The 22,466-nt window shown below is 49.2% G+C and overlaps 5 protein-coding genes across 6 annotated transcripts in view; 4 read left to right on the top strand and 1 right to left on the bottom strand.

Moving 5' to 3' along the window:
• Nucleotides 1-3,424: 3,424 nt before the first annotated feature.
• On the top strand, nt 3,425-4,471 carry Pmar_PMAR008784 (hypothetical protein; the record flags this gene model as incomplete). The annotated part of the gene is made up of 1 exon (XM_002777804.1): nt 3,425-4,471. One exon carries the CDS (start codon nt 3,425-3,427, stop codon nt 4,469-4,471), a length of 1,047 nt encoding a protein of 348 aa, XP_002777850.1.
• A 3,664-nt stretch (nt 4,472-8,135) lies between these two features.
• On the bottom strand, nt 8,136-9,458 carry Pmar_PMAR008783 (UOS5/S1 protein, putative). Its single transcript, XM_002777803.1, has 4 exons — nt 9,224-9,458; nt 9,037-9,163; nt 8,861-8,984; nt 8,136-8,816 (listed from the first exon to the last, which is right to left on the bottom strand). Exons 1-4 carry the CDS (start codon nt 9,437-9,439, stop codon nt 8,285-8,287), a joined length of 999 nt encoding a protein of 332 aa, XP_002777849.1. The 5' UTR covers nt 9,440-9,458; the 3' UTR covers nt 8,136-8,284.
• Nucleotides 9,459-10,730: 1,272 nt separating this feature from the next.
• Pmar_PMAR008782 (hypothetical protein) lies at nt 10,731-11,669 on the top strand (the record flags this gene model as incomplete). The annotated part of the gene is made up of 1 exon (XM_002777802.1): nt 10,731-11,669. The coding sequence occupies one exon, from the start codon at nt 10,731-10,733 to the stop codon at nt 11,574-11,576; it is 846 nt and encodes a 281-aa protein (XP_002777848.1). The 3' UTR covers nt 11,577-11,669.
• Nucleotides 11,670-13,479: 1,810 nt separating this feature from the next.
• Pmar_PMAR008781 (Aldehyde oxidase, putative) lies at nt 13,480-19,560 on the top strand (the record flags this gene model as incomplete). The annotated part of the gene is made up of 30 exons (XM_002777801.1): nt 13,480-13,583; nt 13,673-13,823; nt 13,872-13,959; nt 14,146-14,267; nt 14,321-14,493; nt 14,578-14,795; nt 14,967-15,260; nt 15,304-15,466; nt 15,553-15,709; nt 15,760-15,880; nt 15,935-16,013; nt 16,058-16,139; nt 16,213-16,359; nt 16,405-16,512; nt 16,559-16,621; nt 16,697-16,784; nt 16,840-17,000; nt 17,047-17,188; nt 17,237-17,324; nt 17,380-17,503; nt 17,555-17,654; nt 17,706-17,785; nt 17,833-17,958; nt 18,026-18,153; nt 18,200-18,332; nt 18,379-18,659; nt 18,835-18,937; nt 18,983-19,129; nt 19,178-19,315; nt 19,384-19,560. 30 exons carry the CDS (start codon nt 13,480-13,482, stop codon nt 19,558-19,560), a joined length of 4,086 nt encoding a protein of 1,361 aa, XP_002777847.1.
• Nucleotides 19,561-21,026: 1,466 nt separating this feature from the next.
• Pmar_PMAR008780 (conserved hypothetical protein) overlaps nt 21,027-22,466 on the top strand; it is a 6,496-nt gene continuing 5,056 nt past the window's right edge. The window contains exons 1-4 of one of the 2 annotated variants that reach the window (XM_002777799.1): nt 21,027-21,215; nt 21,352-21,498; nt 21,548-21,688; nt 21,761-21,916. In XM_002777799.1, coding sequence (XP_002777845.1) covers nt 21,045-21,215; nt 21,352-21,498; nt 21,548-21,688; nt 21,761-21,916 — 615 coding nt within the window. In that variant the 5' untranslated portion in view covers nt 21,027-21,044. The remainder of the gene's footprint in view (nt 21,216-21,351; nt 21,499-21,547; nt 21,689-21,760; nt 21,917-22,466) is intronic. The other variant, XM_002777800.1, reaches the window with a different exon arrangement.

The following is a 22,466-nucleotide window of genomic DNA, read 5'->3' as shown; positions in this document are numbered from 1 at the left end:
ATTCTTCTGCTGCTCTCGGAACAGCAATGATCACACGATGGATCAAAGTCGGATCGCTCGAGGTCGAAGGTAGTGAGATGCTGAGAGGGAGGCTGGAGTGTAGCGGAGTTCATCTAGGGTCGAAGTTGCTGGTGGACCCGAGTTACGCCGCGCGTCGTACCGAGCATCTACTGGCACTGTGACAGCTCAGTACCTCCAGCGCGGCTTCTCACGGACTACAGGCACGCAGAAGGATTCCCGTACTGGATCGGAATACTCGGGTGAAAATCTGATGATCTGACAGGTCCTGATTTGTTAAACCTGGGTTTGTTCGTAGATGCTCGATCCCCCAAGCGAAATCCTGAAAATGGTGAGAATAGTTGCTCGCCGAGAGATGTAGCTGTCATAATCGGCCGAGATGAGATAGAGAGAGAAAGTTCAGCGAAAGCTGAGGGAAAGATGTTAGGCCGGTCGGTTCTCGGGATGACGGGGTCCTCGGGTAAAAGCCTCTATTGCTTCAAAACTGTCCAGTAGCGCATAAATCGGTCTCGGTATTGACACTATAGGAGTTGACGATATGCACTCGACACAGCTGTGATGCTGAGCGCATCCTTTCATTAGTGAAGATGAAGTATTGTCATTCCAGGTCTGCGTCGTACCCGAAGTATGGTAGACGTGGTCGAGGTAGCGAGGATGGCATGGTTCTCCCCGACTTCTGGCCCCGTGATGACAGCTCAGCTGAAGATGAGCAACATGCTGAAGGTTCAATTTTCCTCCCGTAACTATATACCTATACACTTCTGTGCTCAGATGCGGGAAGCGCAGCTGAGACGGACGGGGCGGAGTCTATGCCTAAGCCGTACGAACTAGACGCGTTTCATACGGCTTCTGAGGGTATCTCCGCAGTGGCCGCAGCTGTGCTTTGGCAGGACTCCACGATCTCCACACGGGCTTGATTTTGATTTGGATCTTGACGGAACATCAGACGGTTCAGCTCCAAGTCCGAGGCAAAATCCGCGTACTAATCACTGCAAGATCGTCCATCTTGATGACCCGCCTGATAGGCTCATTCCGAGGTCGATCTGGCAGACCCAACCTCCCATGGCTGTCTTTGCCGAGCTCTCGAGGCAGCTCCCCTCAATTGAGCAGTGTTAGCAGGAATGAGTAGGAGCATCATGATGGAAAAATTATTCTACCGACTGATTGAGTGGTCGCTTATCTCAGGTCTAAGCAGCGGCGCACTCCACAGGCGAGAAGAGACTCCGCTGCTTCACCAGACGTTGTTGCCGGACATCTACCTGCAGGTCAGTCGAAAATGATTTTTTGTGTGAAACTCTCACAGTGAGAGCCTTGGTTTTCTGGTTTCCATTTTCCCTCCGTGTCTCATTCCTCAGACTCAAGCACTGGCCAGACTCCTCTAGTTAGTCAAGACCGTGCAGCAGGAGCAACAACGCGTCCCGCTAGGCGTTCGTCATTGTCATCGGTGTCGACTATTCCGAAAATTCCGCTTGGCGATACGCCTTTCAGCCCTCAAGCTGAGGGTACGAGCATACGGCCAATGGGTTCTGCGAAATCACGAAATTCTGTTATCCCTCTTACTGATCGGACTCAAGAGCGTAGGGGAAAACTACATCACGCCGCGGTGGCTGCAGAAAACGAAGAATGTACATTTCGGCCGCAAATCTGTGCGAAGAGTCGGAGGCTGGTCGCACAGAGGAAGACGGAGCTTGGGTTACGTCAGCGTGCAAGTATTATTCTGCAGCAGGAGGGGAAAGAGAGCGAGCAGGTTCCGATGCGCTACAGTGAGTGTCCCTTACCCTCATCATATATTGCGGATGAAGAGCTCGAGGAACCTCATATACCCACTTCAAGGATATCAATTGCCCAGCTAAGAGCTGTTCTATCATCCAGCTTACAGAACAAAGGCCCACGGAATCGTGCGAGAGGAAATCCCACCACCACTTGTATAGGTTGAAGAAGTTGATTCGTTATCGAAGTGCATGCTGAAATGCAGTCCCTCCTCGCGAAGTGTGATTGCGTTGGTGAAGTACATAGTTATCTCGTCGGAACATCACTCCAGCCTCAATGGGGCACTTACTTCGACTCAATGATTACTCCATGTACTGTAGCCAAGTCTTACCGTATATTGGGAACATATGATGAATGGAGGATTGTGCCAGGAAGGAATGCGGTGGACGGACTTCAATCGGTGTATTTTTAGCAACAATATTTATTATCCCAGCACATTTATCAGGCTACACAATGGTCGCCCGTTGTGCCCTTATGCACTAAAACCTCGCTGTGATTGACTTATAACACCAAATAGAGTGTTACTATTTAAGGGGTAGACTGAATACAACAGCAGCAAAGAAACTTTTCACTAACCATAGCTGGAAGAAGGGACAGATTGAGCATACAGGTTACATAGTAACACATCTATTGGACGATAGAGTGATAAGCAATCCGATCACGCATAACATGACACAGGCTGCTTTGTGGAACAGTCTCTGTATGCCCTATGCCCTGTATGCCCGTCGGTGGAATTACCTTCTCCAATTGACATCCTTCCTGCCTCGTCTTTTTCCTCCAGTTCTTCTCTCCCTTCCTAACATTCTATTCCTAACATTCCTCCGTTTTCTTCTTCTTCTCCTTCTTCGTTTTCTTCTTCTTCTTCTCTTTCACCTGCTTCATCTCCTGCCGTTAACCCATCGCCCGTTAGTCGACCTGCTACTACTACTGCTGAATCTTCCACGGTAGGGAATTTGCTCATCCCCGATGTTGCATGTTCATCAACCGGTGGTAATAGTGATAGTAGTAGCAGCGCGGTCTTGGCCACAGAGCTGCCAGACATGTATAGCCAATATGACCTGGACGCGTTTCTTATCCGCGTCCGGCCAGAGGTGATCCTCCACTTCTCAATGTTGTGGTGGACCCTCGATGTTAGGCGTAACCGGTTTAGAGATCTACCCTCTCATCTCATTGGTTTAGCATCCGCCCCTTGCGGTTTATTTGTGGAGGATACCTTCCCGAAAGACTCGTTTTGTGATTATCTAAGATCTTCGGTCTGACGATCTTCCCTAATCCGAACGAAAATTCGGTGATCTCCGGGGTTTTTAACTGCGATTCAAGGGTGATCTATGATGCTCTGCAACATTGTAGTTATTTTTCTCTCCAACATGATGGGTCTTTGTATATGGCGATGTATGGTATGAAGATCAAGCTTCGTCCGTCTTTATTGTATAATATTTCTTCTTACGCGGTTGGTGATGCTGTTCGTGAAGGAGAGACAATTTACGATCTCGGGCTAACAGTTTCTACATATCGTATCTGGCTCTTTCGCCACTCACTATCGAGTAAGCGTTATTTTCGTGTGTTGGATAAACTTGGTGGTTTAGATTTCGGTACTGTACAATTTGCTACCTCGTTCAAAGATCGTGAAGCAGGCATGCCTTTGATCGACATCGAGCATACCTTCTATCTGAGGTTGCGTCATGTGATCAAGGCTCATGCCAGGGTGAAGTTTTCTGTCTCTACTTCCCGTGCTTCATTTCGCTCTTTACTTGATAACCTCCGGCATCTTTATGCCCGTCTTGACCGTCTCAATCCCGAGGACGTAGGAGGTTATCGTATTGAGTTACGATTTCGCGTGCGACAGTGTTCTACTCCTTCGATTAGCCAGGCTATTCAATGGCTTTTAAATCGTAACAAGTTTAGTCTCGATTCTTATCCCGACCTTTCTTTTACGATTGTCGATTATGAGGATTACTTGAATTTGGTCGATTATTCTTTACTTGTAGCAGAGAAACTAAAGTTGGCTGTCGGTGACAACAATTCCAAGTTGCCGACAAGTCTTCACTATTACTCTGCCTATTTGATCAATTTATTTGGCGAGACCAATCCTCACGCTCAGCCTTTATTTGATAAAGGGAGAGAGGCTTTCTTGTATTTCTCTCAACTCTACCGTCAACAGTTAGAGTTTGGGACTTTAAGGAGTTCTGTAGGTAGCAGTTCGGAATTAGAGGCAGTGTCCGATGATAGTGTTCCCATTCCGGATCGTCAGGCGCGTCTTTTAGAACCGTCTGACGAGGACACCAGTTATGGCGGTATTCGCTTGACAGATGAGTTAGTGCGACAGTTGTACAGGCAAGTTGCCTGGAGACGTCCTTTCTCTCGTAAGAAGGACAAGACTGGAACACTTTCTTACTCGGTCAAAAAGGGCTGCCTCCCTGCAGGCGCTAAAGCCCCTGGTACTTTCAACACCTACGCTTCTGCGATGAAAGACATCTTGTCTCAATTCAAAGAAAGTTGGATTACCAACGTAGTGTTGACTACAAGTACCGCTGCGAAACGTCAGGTCTTTCACGATGTAGGCTTCGGTTTTAGCGCCAGCATATTGCAACCTTCTCATGAATACCGCAATATGCCCGCTAGAACTACCGCCTATCTTCCGACCTACTGGATAGAAATCGACAAGTCTGGCCTCTTCTTGTGATCAGATGCGGGTAAACAGTTCAAACTAGTGAACGTCAAAGGTGACGGGAACTGCTTGTTCTATGCCGCTTGCGTTTCTTTACGTCCGTTGCGAGGAAAACTTCCAAAGCAACTCCGTGATAGTGACCAGGAAAAGAAACCCTCTGTCTTGCGTGAATTGGTTTGCAACCACCTTCAAGATCATCCGCCTACGGAGGATGCTTGGAGGAATCATCTTGCTGCCGATAACGTGCAAGCAGACTTCCGAACGCGTGGTTTACCTCTCGACGCCAGTTGGCAACAGTATGTCAATGACATGCGATCGCCACGACGTCGGGGTGGTTATGCGGAGATAGAAGCAATCGGTAAAGTGCTTAGGAGGAAGGTAATGGTTCTGCAACGTAAACGACCGCACTCCCTGGAGCTGCGTCATACATACGTTGTCGAATCGGATTCAACTACTGAACCCCTATGTCTTTTTTACGATGGCTTATCTCACTATGGAGGTCTCCTGGAAAGCACTTAGGTTGTTTCTTTCTCGCGACTGTGCCGTGATCCACGCAGATTTTTGAACGTAAGTTTTGTATTATATTTGTATATATTCATGTCTGTACGTGAACAGTACCAAATCTAACCACCTCGTTTTATTGTTGTTCCTTAACTCCTCCTATCTGGTGTTACAATCAATTAATTATCGGGGAAAGTGGAATTTTCGGGGGAAGTGGATGATCGGGGGAAGTGGAATAATCGGGGGAAGTGGAACTACGACGATAAAAGGTCCATGTTCGCTCGTTTCAAAGGTGGATCGTATAAGGATCATTTTACCTCAACTGGTTAGGTACATGTCCTATCAAGCGGAAGATCCCAGGTTTATAGATGGGCAGCGTAACGTTTTTTTACGGTTCACGTTACGGCGTGCGTAACGTAAGCACTTTACGGTTACGGAAATGCCTTACGACTTTACGGTTGGTGCTGAACTGCTTTTTCAGAATTGTGGTAGAGGGATTCGCTGTAATGCACTTTACGATAGCTCAAATAGTTGCTAAACTCGTATTTTGTAGCTCGAATTCAACGGAACCGATGAGAGAGTAACATTTGGTTTCGCATTTGCCACTCGTCTCATTTGCAAATTCCGTCCGTCTTACTCGCAGGCTGGCCCGGAACGGCCAAGCTGGCCTCATCCACGGATTCGCATTCACATGGAATAGATTTAGGCGACATGAATGATCAATCCTCGTTTTGCCTTCTGCATCTCCGTAAGACCCGTTACGGCGCCGTAATTTTACGGTACGGGGCTTGAAGCGTAACCGTAAAAGTGAACCGTAACGGTCCGTAACGTGATTCTGCCCATCTATACCCAGGTTCGACCCCCGGACACAGGTAATTTTTGACATTAATTTTTTTCCGATCCTTCCTACTCTCCCCACCCTCCTACTTGAAATTAATATATCTCTCTAACTATTCAATTAATACACATGATTTTCCACCTACAGATACTTCAGGACTTGAGGAACATTATGATATAAAAAAAGTTGGAATCTATACGCACAGGTGGGTACTGTATAACCTGCACGACGGGCTCAAGATGTATCGATATTCACGCCTAGGGAATAGCAATAGGCGCCAGCTACCATCAGCATATATGAGTATTGAGCAAAATTCCGACACCTCATGAGGCAGTCCTGGTCAGCAACTGGGACAGAGAAGTCAATCACGCCTTCGTAATCCGTCATGTTCAAATCCTCTGACCGCGAGAATGCAGAGACTGACACCAACAATCGGTGGTGTCAGTCGAGCCTCTTGACTGACACCATTCTCGTAATGGGCCAACGGGGAGGCAAAAGAATCAATGAAATCGGGACCGCAGTTGTAATAAGTAATAATGCGCACACAGACTAAGGCTGATCCTATAATCAGCTAGGGTGGAGGTCTTACAATGTCTCAATAGTTGTCGCGAGTTAGACATGGCAGGCCAAACACATCAGATGAAAAGTCGTCCAACTGTCTACGTCTCTGGTAGCTAACTACTGCTCCACTGAGAACGTTACCGAGATTCGCAAGCCAGCACTGCGAACAAGTCAACGACGAAGTTTTCACCCTCATTCTATCTAGAGACTTGAAAAGTTTGACGGCTCACAATCATTACGGAAGTTGTGCGACAACGGATCTAGTCGACGCCGATATTAACCGGAGGGGACTCACTTGGATGCTGGCACAACTTCCCAATGCGTATCGAGTCTTTGGAAGACGTCCTTTCAGGTGTGACACTCTGAAAGATGGAGCGGTATACGTATGTCATCAATCGGCATGCTCGCGCTGAAGTCTTCTACTTTCTCTCCGGTAGCAGCGCCTGAGGCCAACAAAGATCTCCACCGCGAATTGAATAACCTTAACACAGCACCATACAACGTTGAAAGAATCGAGACAAGAATATAGCACCAAAGTCTAACGGGAGCACCATTCGTCGAAAGCTGGGTCATCGTAGACCGGGAGCCCGGAAATAATCGTCTCCGGACTGGACGGAAGGCATACGTCCTGAATTATCCGCCACAGAGAGTCAACCGTGCCGCCAACAAACAGCAGGATAATGTCCACCGATGCTCTGTCGATTCGAGCTAGATGTGGAAGGAGATTGACTAGCTTATTCGCTTCTACCAGTCACTCGAGCGTGCAACCACTGGACGATGACAGCATCGCTAGACTGGATCAGGAACACCATTCTGAAGCTCGCCATGAGTGACTGATAAGCTGGGAGGAACCAACCACTCCGATCATCATACAAGCTCGACTGGTACTCTATCTTGCTCGCATTATTTGAGTCACGCAGAGGATGGAAGTAGGACAGATGCAACCCTCCCCGAAAAACAGAAATGGGTGACAAGCTCGGGCACAGTCATCACTGCATCGATCGCCATCATTAGCGACAACAGCCAACGAACAATGACAATACAACAATATCGACGCTCAGTGACAAACGAAATAGTAGACTTACAGGAGAATGGACAAACGGAGAGCTACGAGACAAAGATGACAAGATGAACGCTCCCCGCAGGTTTTCAACTCAGCTCTGATAACGGCTCGCTTCGCACTCAGCTGCGTTCACAAATCCATAACGTATCAGGAAAATAGTTGAGGTATACAAGAGGTGCCAAACCGGCGCGGCTGAGGCGAGATACGAAACTAGAGAGCTGAAAAACTTTAATAGAAGACTATACCATACTAGTAGTGCCACGACTAGAAGACAAAACGCACGAGTCCAGGGTCGGAAAGCAACGCGTAATTTTCTAGTCGAGTGAGATACAACGCAGCTTCGGACCACTATTTCAACTATCAAAAAGTCAACAAGAACTTCCTAAGGCGTGCAGGCAAAATCTAGAAGGCTTAGAGGAGTTGATGTGACCTCTGGATTACCTAGTACACGAGTAGGAGATAACCGGTAAGCTGCATCGTTGAGGGTTTAATCGAATGATACATATGGAAATGTACATTAGTATAGGCCTCTTGTAGACTTGGACAACTGATCAGCAGACTGCGATAGAACAGTCGTACTAACGTTCTCAGCCAGATCAGTTGTAATCGCGCAATACTAGTCCGGCATTAGCCTGACAACCGGGACGATACGTCAGCATCATAATCAAAACCCATAATCAACCGATCATCGTGGCTGGCGCGAATACAACCAACAACAGCAGTGATCAACAAAGAGATGTTGTGTTCGCCTCTGTGGGGAGGGAACACTGACAAACTTACCAAAAACACGGATATCGCAACCGCGTTGGAGTCTCGAAGAACGCGCTCACCGAGGCATTCAAAGAAACTCATGATGGACAAATATCTACATAGAGATCAAAAAGCTGCTGTCATCACCGCTTGTGATAGCAGCACAGCAGCCAGCCAAACATTTCTGGCACAACACGTCACCGTCATTCGAGACAGTGTTATGGCAAGCAACGCACCGAGGGAGCTCTGTACCAGTAGCTGGTAGGGAAGGAGTGACAATCTTCGGCGCACCACGAACCATCTCGAAGGGTGATTTAGGGAGATTCCTCTCGAGCTCAGCCAGTTCCTCTTCAGGGTCAGATTCGATGATATCGCGAGTCAAATAAGAGGGCAGTAAATTAGCTGGAGAGGTCCCGAACTCGTCTCTCTGACAGAGTTCCTCTTCAACAGGATCAGAAGCCTTACAACAGTCAAACGTGGCGGCATGGCCAAAGTCGTAAGGAGTTGCCAGAGCGCTAGCTGAGCCTTGACTATCTTTAAAACGGCCGTCGAATGACACTTGGGAGCGCGGACTACTCTCTGCAATGGACGAGACAGTAGAGTCCGACTTTGGCGGTGATCTCAACTCGGCTTCGCCATGCGCGAAACTAAAAACAGATTCATCATTGTCATAGAAACAAATATTCCCCACCGGCATTTAGATCCATGACTACAGTTCCCACTCAACCACCATATGCACATAACGGTTTTCTCAGTCGCCCGGAGTTCCGCGGCCGAATGAGCATAGGTGCATGCAGAACCTTTTGTGCACTTACCTGAGGTCACACATACCAATAGCTAGCGGAGTAGTCTTGACACGACTATCACCTTGTCTATAAAGTCTGCAAAGACTAGTTTTCTTCAAGTTCGGCTGCTGCTGCAACTCCGACGTTGAGTGAGCAAAAAAGCACTTCGAACCATAATGACAACGGCCTTCCAAGAACAGGCTACACACCTGAATGCGTTTCCGAATTAATCGGTTCCCGAGGGCATAGGCCCGGCCCAAGAATAATACCTTCGTTTTTAGCAAGTGCTTGCTGAGGTCCACGGGCCGCATATTCTTGTTGTCGCTCCCTCCGTGTACCCCTCCCTTACCACAATTGTTGTTGCCATGCTTACGAGACGCTCTACTCGGTGGCTCCGTGGCCGACCTCCTCATTTCAGTGGCGGAAGGCGAGCTAAGCCCAGGGCTCAGTTTGCGGGGCGATTGTCCCAGGACGGACGATGACATTATTCAATAATCTCACGGAATACGGTATCGCTGAAAGAGGGATGTTCGTGAATCAATGCAGTGACACAGAAGAAAGCCGAAACACGCGACAGATACGACACAATGTCGGAACTAAAGCAAACTCGACGGAACCTATTTTATATGACTTCTGTTTACGACCCCGACCTCGCTCTCAGACAGCTAACGCACATTCTGGAAGTCGCAGAGCTTCGCTCCACTCAGCGAATGTAGCGCACGCCCGCATTTAAGAAGAGGTCCCTGGGGTCCATTTCACAAGGATTTCTGACTTAAGGCGCCTTAAGGTGCACCCTACGTTTAGGTGCGCCTAGTTAGGTGCCTTGCACCTAACGGCAAGTGATTTCATAAAAAATGCGCCTAACCCGCCTTACCCACCTAAACGTAAGGTGCACCTTACGAATCACTTTAGGTGCACCTAACAGCCCGATAAGTTACGGTATACCATGACTGCTCCTCCTCTACTTGCGGTGCTTCAGATCCTCCTTAAGCTCCCGATGACATAATGGAATCTTCACAGAGTGCGAGGAGAGCTTGAGAGTGTGAGACGCAAAAATGTCACAAAAACGATGGAGCGAAGCAGGATTTGCATACAATTTTTGTGGATCGCCACCTCTTTATTGCTCTGTTACGGCATAACTTCGTCTAACCGCGTGTTTAGCTTTGCGTGTACTGTGATGGCAGCGCGATGATTCAACTGGGAATGGGAGGGCGACCACTGTCTTGAACTATTCTTCGGGCAGTTTGTCTATAAATGAATCTGTCCTCGACCCTGGATAGAGCAGCGTTATGGCACATAGACACGCTGCAAAGGGTGATGCCGTTCATCGAGAGGGACATCCCTTTGGTGCCTGAAGCCCTGGAGCACATAGCATCAGAACTACGATCGACCTGTGAGCGGAGGGCTGTAATATTGTACAGAGCCCTTAGCTGGCTCTTGCCTCCCTTCTTGATCGTCCTCTACTGGTTTGCGAATTGCGATAACAGCGTGTTTGTACTGGTTTTCGTCCGGCCTGTCCTCGATGGTTGGCTCGCCCCGTACATAGGCAAGAAGCCGAAGAAGCCAGGAGACTCGGCCTTATCAGCACAGGAGCTTGTTCTCTTTGGAGTTGGTCTACACGTTATACAGCTAGTTTATTTGTGTCATACTGTATCGCTCTTGAGTAGTCCCTATGGATTCTGTAGTAACATATTCCTTTTCCTCGTTACAGGGTTCACTAGCTACTCCTATTGGGTAACCATCGTATTGTGTATCGTCAAGAACGCCATAATATCTATGGTGTCTATAGCACAGATCGCTGAGCTCGACACCATACATCAGGAGTACATATCGGCGTACTGGTGTAGTTGTGCTATTGTCTTGGCAGTCCTCACTCCGGTCCATCTTGAGACCATTGCTAGAATTGTGGCGGAACGGGAGGCTGATAGTTATAAATCCCACATGCATGACTTGCTACGGGCGAGTTTCGATGCTACTATCTGGGTGGACAACGATCTGCGGGTTGTCGGGGATTCCGATCCGCGGCTGGACTATGTCTTCTTGACGCCGATGTGTGGTAAATCTCTGCTGGACTTTGTGGAGGATGAGAGTGAACGCGAACGGTTCGAAGCGTATGCGGCTAAGTCGAGGGCATCGAGATCAACTACACTGTTTCATGCGACTTTTCGTACGGCAGCTGAGGAAGGCTGTCGGAACTTCGACGCTGATGTTTATATGACTTCCAAATATTCGTTGTGGTTGCAAGCTGGTCAACAGCATTTGATCGGACTCCGGCTCCGGGATAACCGATCAGAGCCAGGTTCGCCGAAGCAAGGCAACGTCAGCAACTTCCTCAGTGGCATCTCGGGTCAATGGGAATGCCCTGAGTGTCGCTGTGTTAACTTTGACAATGTCGATACGTGTATATTATGCGAGCGACCGCGAGGTGAGTTACTGGGCTCCTTGAATGAAGGCAGTTCGACATTTGGTCGGAGTTGTCATTCGAGTCATCAAGCTGCTAGTTCTACAAAAAGCTTTATCTTTGATACTATTTATGAGGACGAGGATGAAGAATATGAGGGTAATGATGACGTGGCTAACGGTCCTGATCAGTCGAAGGACCCCGGACTTGAGCAAGAGTAATGAGATTTTGTGATTAAATAGCACCTGTCCGTCGTTGGGATGCGCTGCTGACTGGAGGAAAGCTTTTCTATACCGTTACGTGGGATTGATCTGATTTCTCGATATGTCGTGTTGATTGGCACCACCAAAAGTGATTTTTCAGTAGTTTGGTTCGCCATCCTTGTGAGCAGCTCATGAGTTGAATCACCCGGTATGGCGGCGAGTCCTTCAGCAGTAGCTGCGTCACAGGCGAGAGGATGAAACGTCATAGCTTATATGTGGGGCGAATGTGTCCAATCGTGCAGTAAGTGTGTTTAGGTCTGGTCTAATCCAATCAAGACCAGCGAGTACACAACCTTCACGTCTCTGTTTGGAAACTTGTGGCACCAGTTGCACGCCCTCTAACATCTATCGCAGTTGTGCTGATCATAAGCCGACTATGCTTACACTGCTAGCTCCCGAACTGGGCGGAACGGACTAGGAGGATGCTTTCGAAGACTATGGGAGACACAGGCCCGATGCTGTTAAGAACTCGAGGGTGACGATGAGGTTGAATGCTGCTACAGTTGGAGAAGATTGCATGGTGAAGTTTGGTGGTGAGAAAGGTAGTGAAGCAGCGAAAGAGCGATGGACTTCTCTTCGTTCCTACGTTCCTTTCTAAGGTAGCAGAGAAATAAGGAAACTTAGCAGAGAAATAGTAACGAAGAGAGTGAACTTTTTTTGTACCGAATCGTGATGTTATACTTGATTCACTCGGTGCTGCCAGATTCTTCTCCCACTGGTGCTAAGGATCATTGTTATACCTGCATCTCTAACTTCGTCGAAAACCGTATTTCTCGCTTCACTTTATCTGATTCTTTGAGTGTCGTTGAGAAGGGTTGACTGCGCCGATTTTCTGTGTGGCACTGAGGCAGGTTAGTATGATATTAGCACGGTTGATCGCGTTGTAGTAATCATGGATAGGTGGTCATCGTGTCCAGCGTTGTTTGTTGAGGTCGAGGTTGCTTTCTCTGCAGTACATGAGACAACTGTAGGAGCTCAGTTACGCTATAGAGTTGTTCTTCGAATTTGATAGGGTTTTGTGAGAGGCGCTCTGTCCAGCCTATAGGCTACGGTATAGCATATGCAGCATACGATAAGCTTGTCTACTCTTGACTTTCGAGCATAGTGTGCTAATTTTCGCAGCGGACTCCACAATGCGGACATCCGTGTTTTGAACCAAACGATTCTGTAGAGGTCACTATATACTCGCTCGCCCTTCAACTAACTGGAGGGTGCATGCGGCCCAGTCGGCGAGTCCGAATGTTTGTTGCATGTCGAGGGTTCCCGGAGTCGCTAGGCATTGAGACAATCCGATGAACTTGAGCCAAATGGCTAGTGTGTTCCAATTTCAGTACAGCACACTGATCAAGAGGATCAATCCTCAGTTGAAAATTGGACGGTATAGGTGTGTAACGAAGTAAAACTCTCGGGGTCCGGAGGAGACTCGCACGCATGTGCAGCTGCCGAGGTCACCCTGCCGCGTCACGCGGTGGTCGAAGTCAGCCCAAGCGCTGAGGTTTCTAACGACCGTGAGGGAGTAGTCGTTCTTGCCCACTCTCCCGCCCTGGGGGAAGCGGGCTACGGACTTCGCTCTCTCGTTGTCCATCCCCCTTCCTGAGTGATCCGTTGGTACGCTCTCCTGCGCATAGTTTGAGGTGTTGCTAACGAACCCTTGGAACAGTTTTATGTGTACTAACATGATTAGAGGCAGCGGTGACACCTATCTGGTGTTACGATGCGCGCTGCGCACGATGCGGAACTTGAAGACATACGCACTGATACAGATAGCGTGCATAGCAACACAGACACACCTCGCATATACATACGTACAAAGTGACTGTATGGAGCTCATTCAGCGATCAGCTATCTTTTGGTCTGCACTATGAAACGAGCGGCTCCTCACACCAAGAGTGGCGATGCAGAGAAGCTGATCAAATATTATGAAGACCGGGCCATCAAGGAGCTTCGATTTACCGTCAATGGGACGTAAGCAAGCATATGTCTGACGACTCTTCAGGAGCACCCAATGTTATGCGTCAGAGCATCAAAACAACTGCTCACCCTATATTGTTCAGGCCTGTCCACGTGCAGAATATTGACCCGGAGTGCACTCTATTGGAGTGGCTGAGGGCATCTGGACTGTGTGGTGCCAAGTTGGTCTGTGGGGAAGGGGGGTGCGGTGCCTGCACGGTGTCTGTGTTCACTACCGACATCGTTACTGGCAAGGTCGGAGTTCTCGACTCCTTACGGATACCAATTCTCGGCATTTTGTAGGCCGTGCATCGATCTGTGAACTCGTGCCTAGTGTCCGTCTGCGATATGTCCGGGTGTGAAGTAACTACGATCGAGGGTGTCAAAGTGAGTCGATGAGACTATCCATGCAGTGGTGAGCGAATGTGATCTTGCAGGGCGATGATTGCGAGCCCAAGTGTGACGCGAGTGATAGCAGTACAAGGACCGGCACATGTAACTCGACAAGATATGGTAGGCCTCGCTCGCTATGCTACCTTGGAAGCCGTCATACGGAGTACTTTCTCGGCAGGGCCAGCAACCACTATGTTGCACCCAATCCAGAGAAGTCTGGTTGAGGCGCATGGCTCCCAGTGTGGCTACTGTACACCTGGAATGGTCATGAGCATTTACGCGAAATGGGTGGATGGGAAGAGACAAGTGAACCTTGGCAGTTACACAGGCTACTGAGTCAAGGTTTGGAAACCTGTTAGGTTCGAGATATCGAAGAATCTCTCGATGGAAACCTCTGTCGCTGTACTGGCTACCGACCCATCCTACAGGGCGTGTACAACTTGGTCGAATCTTCGCAGGGAGACGCGGAAGATACGCATAGGGTGAATTGGGAGCCAGACCGCCTCCAGAGAATAGGACTTGTTCCTGGAATGTCAATATTGTCTACTTAGGCTGTGAACCCCTTTCACGACGACTCACGCTGGAGTGGAATCTCCCTGAATACTACTACTACCAGGGACCAGACTCCTCAGTTCGACGAGCATTCGGAGGGGATCGCCAAAGACAAAGGGCTTCCCGGCAACCCTAATCGATCGATTATCCTGCGCGGATATCACCTCGGGCACTCCTGTGATTACTATCGGCCCACTTCTCTGCTTGAGATCTTGACTATCATCACATACGTTGGAAACTACAGGCAAGTTGAAAGCAATGTCATCACCCTCTGGAGTGGAGGTACCTAACCTGAATAGCAAGCAAGTCGTGTTCTCAGGCTTGCTGCCGGTCATTCTGAGCGAAGAATCGACAAATTTTTTCGAAACGATCATGCTTATCCTATGGCATTGATATCAACTTCCAGGGTAAACGAGAATTCCGGAAAGTGAAATTTGACGGTCGAGATCGCAGGTCAAGGGCGATATGAACTCGGTGAAGCTCGAGCGAAACGGCGATCATGCTACTATCGGGTCTGCCGTGTCGTTAACCACTTTGAAGGAGCTCATCCAAGAGGTGGAATACTGCGGATCCGACGTGTAGGTATCGGAATGACAATTTTGATCCGGGATGCTACCACGATTGTATTCTGGTCGTCTTGGGTCAGCCTCCGAGGGGTGGTTGCTATGCTTCGCCTTTTCGCATCTGAGCATGTGCGTAACCTCGCCACGCTGGGAGGCAATATAGTTACAGCCAGCCCGATCTCTGGTAGGCCGCAGCTAGGGAAACAGTGGCTGAGTGCCCTTGTCAGATCTTAACGTTATATGGGTAGCTGCTGGAGCTACTTTTCGGATAGCGATGCTGGAGTCCGGTGAAGTCAAATACAGAGATGTGAATCCTTTTTTGCCCTCGCAAGGCATGGCACGTATGCCCGTTAGGTTGCCGCGGATGATTTTTTTCTCTCATATCGTAAAGTTGATCTGAAAGATACGGAAGTTTTGGTCAGTGTCACGGTCCCGCTCCGCTACGACAGGTAGGGCTGTTGACGATTCTGAGTCAGGATTCCTGATCGGCTTGTTTTCAGTTTCCGAGTCTTCAAGCAGTCGCGTCGCCGTCAAGACGACCTCGCCATCGTGAATGTTGCCATTGCAGCTCGTTTGGTAGAAGGTGTAATTTCCGAAGCTCGCGTAGCTCTCGGTGGTATGGCCCCTACGACCGTAAGGCTACCTATTAGGATTTCTCTAGAGGAGAAATAAATCTCCGTTAGATTCGTGGATACCGAACCGAGAGATCATTGATTGGACATCGTGTTGGCTGTATCGAAACAACTCGGAGAATCATGGAAACTGCCAGCAGCGAATTCACTTTGGCTCCGGCGACCCCCGGAGGTGAGCGCATCGACCGAGTCGGAGTGTCTTGAGAAGTGGTTCTCCCCGCATTAGGGATGACTAAGTATCGCATGGCTGTGGCTCGGTCTCTCCTATACAAGTTCTGCATGGGACTACCTGCTGGCTCGACGGAGTATGTAGTGCTACTTCGTGGCTCGGGTACTGCTGAGGATTTAGATATGGGTTCGTACCCGTCCACAAGCGTGGACTTCAGTACTACACACCTTTGGGGGACCGTCTCGATCCAGTGGGCAAACCAGTGAATCATGGTGCAGCAGACAAACAGGCATAGCTATCTCATCACGCATGTCAAGAATTCTCGCGGTACTCAGGTCCGTGGGTGCGCCGACTATTTCGACGATATCGCCTGTAGCCAGAATGAGCTCTTTCTCGACTTTGTACTTTCTACGCAATCTACTGGCTCGGTTATCTCGATGGATTTCTCTGCGTGCCACGAAGTTAAGGGGTTCATTGGCGAGGTACTGACCCGGACTCTTTATGCTTCCGGGTAGCGCTGTGCTCAGGTTACTCACAAAGACTGTAATGGTGTCCGCTCGCTCGGCGCAATCGTCCACGACGAACCTCTCTTCGCTGTTTCCGATGCTGGCTCCAACGTATCACATTGTGGCCAAGTGAGATCCTGTATTAATCCTTCCCGAGCTGTCATTCCTCGCTTAGATTCTGGCAGTAGTCGTGGCGACCGATCGATACGCCGCTCGTGTTGCCGCTGCAGCTGTCCAGGTACAGGATGCAAATCGCTTGACAAACCGGCTCAGGACCGTATCATGCGAGTCGTGTCATTTCCTGTGTTATCAGGTGACCTACTCGGAAGACCGTCCGTCACCGATTGTCAGTATCGAAGATGCTATTCGCGAACGGAGCTTTCATCAACTCAAGTTCGTGGGTACGTAGTACTTACTCATCGGTCATCCCCCTTGGGTAACTGCTTCGTGAGTTAGGTGGTGGAGACTATGCATGCATCCACACAGTCCTGGATCTGGATTTGGGATCGAATATTGAAGAAGTTATCGAATTCTGTCGATCTCGACCCGACGAGTACGCTGTCGTCAGCGGTCGATTCAAAATGGCCGGCCAAGAACACTTCTACTTTGAGACTCAAGTGCATCCTCATTGCATATCTCGGCGCGTTGTACCAGTCTCTCCAGGGCGCTCGTGCTGTTCCTGCTGATGGAGGAACGGAGATTGAAGTATTTTCAGCCACGCAAAATCCGCATGAGACACAAATGAACATCGCTGAAGTCTTGGGCATACCCTTCAATAGGGTTGTTGTTCGTACCAAGAGAATTGGTAGTACTGCTACATAGCAGCCGAGCATCTCGTGCGTTTCCCATCTAGGTGGCGGCTTTGGAGGGAAAGAGACCCGCGCTTGCATCCTGGCTCCCTATGCAGCTCTAGCTGCTGTGAAATTCAATAGACCTGCTAGGTGAAGACTGTGAATGACTGGAGAGTTCCCTGGTAAAGATAGGTTCTCTGTGTAGGTTTCAAATGAATCGTGATGTCGACATGTCCACCAGCGGCAAGAGGCATTCTTTCCTGGCAGACTACACAATTGCTGTCCGGCGGGCGGACAAAGCGCTGATTGCCGCTGATGTTGATCTATATGTAGGTCAATTCGCCGGGGTATCACTTCGGAACAATGTGCTTCTTCCGTAGGCAAATGGGGGATATTCGCTTGATTTATCGGAGTGTGTGCTTGACAGAGGGATGATGCACATGACGAATGCATGTTTTGTGCGCAACGTTCGAGTCACTGGTAGGCATTCAGATTCCGCAGATCTGTGTCCACTGGTCGTTTCTTTATCAGGTCGCGTAGCGAAGACCAATATTGAGAGCAATACTGCCTTCCGCGGCTTCGGTGGGCCTCAAGGTCAAGCGGTTGCTGAAGTAGAGCTTCCCGCGCACGTTTCATTCGGTTCACTGTTAGTGTTCAGGCGATGTACGGGCATGCTGCCTGCGAACTGGGAATCACACGGGAAGAGTTAGAAGAGGCCAACTGGGCCCATGGTCCTGATGGCGAGAGGAGCCTGACTCACTATAATCACTACCTGGGGAACGAGGTGAGCTGAGAAGGGACTGCTTTTCCATGTAAGCCCGCTCGGTCGCCGGGACTAGCGTGCTGGACAGGTCCCATCGGAGGATATGTGGACCAAGCTTATGATGGATTCGGAATTCCATAAACGGCGTACTGATGTCGCCGAATTCAACAGCCGTAATCAGTATGTGAAGCGGGGCATCGCTGCAGTCCCAACACGGTATCATACGCATCGGCGTGTTTCCCAGAGTTATCATAGTTGCCAGGTACGGGGTATCGTTCGCCAGCTTACACTTGAACCAAGCCACATCACTCATTAGTTTGCAACAAGATGGATCAGTACAAGTGTGTCATGTCGGAGTAGAGATGGGGCAAGGTCTCAATACTAAGATATCTCAGGTGAGGCGTTTGAAATGGGAGCGTCTGTCGCGATGCGCTTGTGCAGGTTGTAGCCAGCGAGTTGGACATTCCTGTTGAAGCAGTTCACATCTCTGAGGCAAATACTAGCAGGGTCGCGAACGGAGTGGCTACTGCTGGCTCTGTCGGGACCGATCTAAATGCGAACGCCGCAGTCGATGCTTGCAGACAACTCAAGAAGGCTATCGAGGTGAGCATCGCGTGCACTATGGAGCGGCATTTGAGATGGATTCCGGGATTTCAGGAGTACATCGACTCCTCTATTGTGGACCCCCAGACAAGACTAGCGAATGCAGCAACAAAAGCATGGTAAGAAAATTGTCATTATCGAGCGTCTGCGCATGTTCGCTCCAAACCATGCCCAGGTTCGACCGTATATGTCTTAGTGCTGTAGGATATTATAGGACCCCCGAGATAACCGGAGCTGACTGGTCTAAAAAAGAGGTGAATTTATTGATCTATTATAACCTCGCTGGACAGGGAGCATCCAGGTCAATACATTCAACTCGTGCCCGTTTTATTACTATGCCTACGGAGCTGCTGCTTCGGAAGTTGAAGTCGATCTGCTCACCGGAGAGGCGCGAGTTGTACGCGTTCGCAGGCTGGATCCACCGAAAGTCTTGCGTCTCCAGTTACGCGTGGACATACTACATGATGTCGGGAAGTCTCTCAATCCTGCTATCGATATCGGGCAGATCGAGGGTGCATTCGTACAGGGCTACGGCCTTTTTTGTATGGAGGAGCCAATCTATGATCACCAAGGTCGCTTGGTCACTCGTGTAAACCGACTGACGGCGATGTCTATTTCTTCAACATCCGTTCTATAGGGACCTGGGATGTATAAAATCCCCTCGTTCGACGATATTCCTTGTGATTTTCGTGTCACACTGTACGACAGGACTAGCGGTCCTACTATTCGGGCAAGCAAGGGGGTGGGAGAGCCTCCACTATTCGGAGCCGCTAGTGTAAGTGAAGGAGAGTCCAGAACTCGCAACGGCGTGTCTTGCTGTGTCGATCTGTGAACGATCCTCAGGTATATTATGCTATCAAGGAGGCCATCTACGCCTCACGGGGGAATCGAAAACATTTCGAACTTGTCTGCCCTGTGACACCTGAGCGTATTCGCCTAGCCATATTCCTACCTGAGACTGGAGATGATGACTTCAGTAACGAACAACCAATTGAAGACAAGTGGCATGCCTTCGCTTGAAGTTTTTTTTGTCTATCGAAATTGACTGATCCATTTTAAAATGGATCAGATAGAATAGATCGAATTCTTTCTAAAGGATGACATTATTGTCTGTGTTCATTCGAAAAGAAGGCCATAGCCAATGAGCTAATTATGCCTCAACACCACAGTGTCCACAGCGGCACTGTTTTGGTTCACATTGTATCCTTCAGTACTCCGTGAATGCAATTATTTTTATCTTATACATGCACTTTTAGGGGATGAACTTTCTAGCGAGTTTGGTCGTGATACCCGAGTATTCAACATATTCATTATTCATGCACAGTATCGATGCCATGCCTGTTGAGTTTACATATGATCGGAGTTGGAGTAGTGGAGTAAGTGAAGTTGCTGGAAGACCCCCAGCGTCAGTTCATTCGGTCTCCCTCGTGATCCCGGGCTGAACGACACCTGTGGATACGTGAAGGATCTTTCCTTTCTCTATGATAGCTAATGGCGGTGGAGCTGCCCGGGGAGGTTCCAGCAGATCATCAGCAACTGCACGGTCTGAAACATAGCGAGGCCGATGATTCTGTCGAGAGTGAGTCGAACTTCGTGGCTGTTACAGAATGAGGTGATTTCTGGCGATTGACCGGATTCCCAAAAGAACCCACGAAAGGCCGCCAGGAGCAGAGAGAACCGGACAGCTACGGAATTCTCTCCTGAGCTGAGTCGATCCGAGCAGTTAGACTGGGATACATCAAGGAAAGGCTGGAGTGAAGCAGCCCGATATGGTTCGCGGATACCTTCTAGCTACAAGCTTTCAAAGTGTATGGTTGACCTGCTACTTCTAAGTCGCATTTCAGGATCTGTATGGTAATCAAAAGGTATTGGTATCGTGAGCACAACCACTTGTGCGTCTTCTCCGCTGTGTCACGATAGAGAAGCGGCGGGAGAGTAGTTGAGTCGAAGGTCATACGAGCGGTGTGAGCATTCTTGGCCGGGTGGTTACCATAGCGCTATTGGTAGCAGGAGTTATATCTGACTTGGTCATGGCGCATCCCTATCCGAGGCCTACGAGTTCGTGTATTGACGTATGGAAGTTAACTCCGTTGCTAACCGTCTCAGATGGCTCAGCGCGTGCGCCTTGCGCCTTGGCTCACGAGCTAGTTTACATAGGGTTTACTTGTCTTTTCAAGATACTGATTTCGCGACATACCGACTACAATCACTTCTTTGCGCATGATGTCCATCCATCCAGTATGATTCTGAACTCGGGAGCTGATAATTGCTCATATAATAGCGTATTCATCCCAATACGAGGATTCCGAGTTGGGATAACGGGAACCGGCATTTCGAATACGTTGTACTCTAAAAAAATGGGGCGACTCTGAATTTGTCTAGCACAGGGTATGCTAAGCAAGGTTGTGCATCTGTACTTGTCGAGTGCGTTATGAGGCGCAGCGATCCGCTGGACTCAATATAGAGACTATCTCTTTCGGAATATCAGTCCATCACTGTTCCCTATGGCGCGTCACGAATCTTTGCAAGCGAGTACAGTATTGATGACAGGGGACGTTAGCAAAGAATGCGCTGTCACAGCGCTGGCATCCCAGCCTGGATCGCCGAATGTGATCTGGACAGCGAGAGAAGACAAGTGCCTCATGGCCATTGACGTTCGTTCAAATGTTGTCGAAGTGAGTACGGGGAGTCATTCGCTGAAGTCTATTGGAGTCGCTTTTCGGACCAGCGTCACTGTAAACATGTCCTCCAGTGTGGTCGTCCTTCGTAGACTTCGTGCTAGTATTGAGCTGCACATGTCTCTTCGTTCAGAGTAGTATAACGTTGCCCGCTGCTGGTGAACTCGTGGGAAACTGCGTGGCATCGGCGAATTCTGTTTATGTTGGCGCGGAGTCTAACATTCTCAAATACGATGCCCGCAATGGCTTACTAGCAGCGGCGTACGTTCCGCAGAACCAGGTGAGCTCGACGCGGCCAACAGCGTGTAACATGCACATTGTATTTTCAGACAAACGAGGTTAATAACTTCTCCCTATCACCGAACGGTAGTCAACTGCTGGTCCCGACTGACGAAGGCGAATTGGTCTTCCTGGACGGCAGCACGCTCACGAAATGCAGGGAGCCAATACGCATCAACGAGGAGGAGCAGGTAACGCATAGACCGAAAAGGTCACCTTGCTTCCGGCCCTGATAGCTATGCTCTATTGCTTGGATGTTTTAGGTTTGTTCCTGTGTCACAGCGCGCACTTCCCTTTCCAATCCGAATACCACCATTGACGTTCTGGTGGGAGGTTTCGACTGCACTGTGCGGCGTTTCGCCTTGGAGAAGGAGAACTACCGAGCGCGCGGTATATTAGACGTCAGTAAAGCAGTTAAAGTGAGTAATTGAGATTCGGGCGTTCTGACCAACACATCTCTCGATTCAGGATGAAAACTCTGCGTTGCCTTTGGCATTCAATCCTCCCTTTGTGAACTGCATCGAATTCGATCCATTTGCGAACGACTCGGCCGTGGTCGGCACTGGTAACGGCTCCCTGTGTCTGATGAGGTTTCGAGGTGACTCGATCAACTTGAAGGATTTCAAAACGAGCATACTCAGGGTACGGTCATTAACCAGCGTTTGTTGGTCAGTTTCGTTCGAGGATGTATCGCTGCTCCTAAGCATCCATTGCCGCTCAGATACCCGCTCATAGTCAGTCCATAGCCGATTTGACCTGCCTGCGCGGCCGCCACGTAGCGTCTGTTGGCTCTGATGGACGCCTCGCACTGTCATCTCTAGTCGGGCAAACACCTAGGGTTCTACAGCATGTTGACCTGGGCTGGAAACCTTCCGCGGTTCGTGCTGTGGGAGAAGACGATTTGAGCGTTGTTGTCGGCGGAGTTGATGGTCAACTTCAATGCTTCCACATACGTCCATAGACAAGTTC

Source organism: Perkinsus marinus (assembly GCF_000006405.1).
Source record: "Perkinsus marinus ATCC 50983 genomic scaffold scf_1104296951054, whole genome shotgun sequence".
Lineage (NCBI taxonomy): Eukaryota > Perkinsozoa > Perkinsida > Perkinsidae > Perkinsus > Perkinsus marinus.
The sequence above is the reverse complement of the archived record's forward strand: the minus strand, read 5'-3'. Positions and strand labels throughout refer to the sequence as shown.

Bases quoted from the DNA above. Each gene is read 5' to 3' on its own strand.
- Pmar_PMAR008783 (XM_002777803.1), bottom strand. From the start codon at position 9,439: ATGTCATCGTCCGTCCTGGGACAATCGCCCCGCAAACTGAGCCCTGGG. The intron at 9,164-9,223 runs GTATTATTCTTG...AAACGCATTCAG, and splicing joins AGCACTTGCTAAAAACGAAG to GTGTGTAGCCTGTTCTTGGA. The intron at 8,817-8,860 runs GTGGGGAATATT...ATCTGTTTTTAG, and splicing joins AGTCATGGATCTAAATGCCG to TTTCGCGCATGGCGAAGCCG.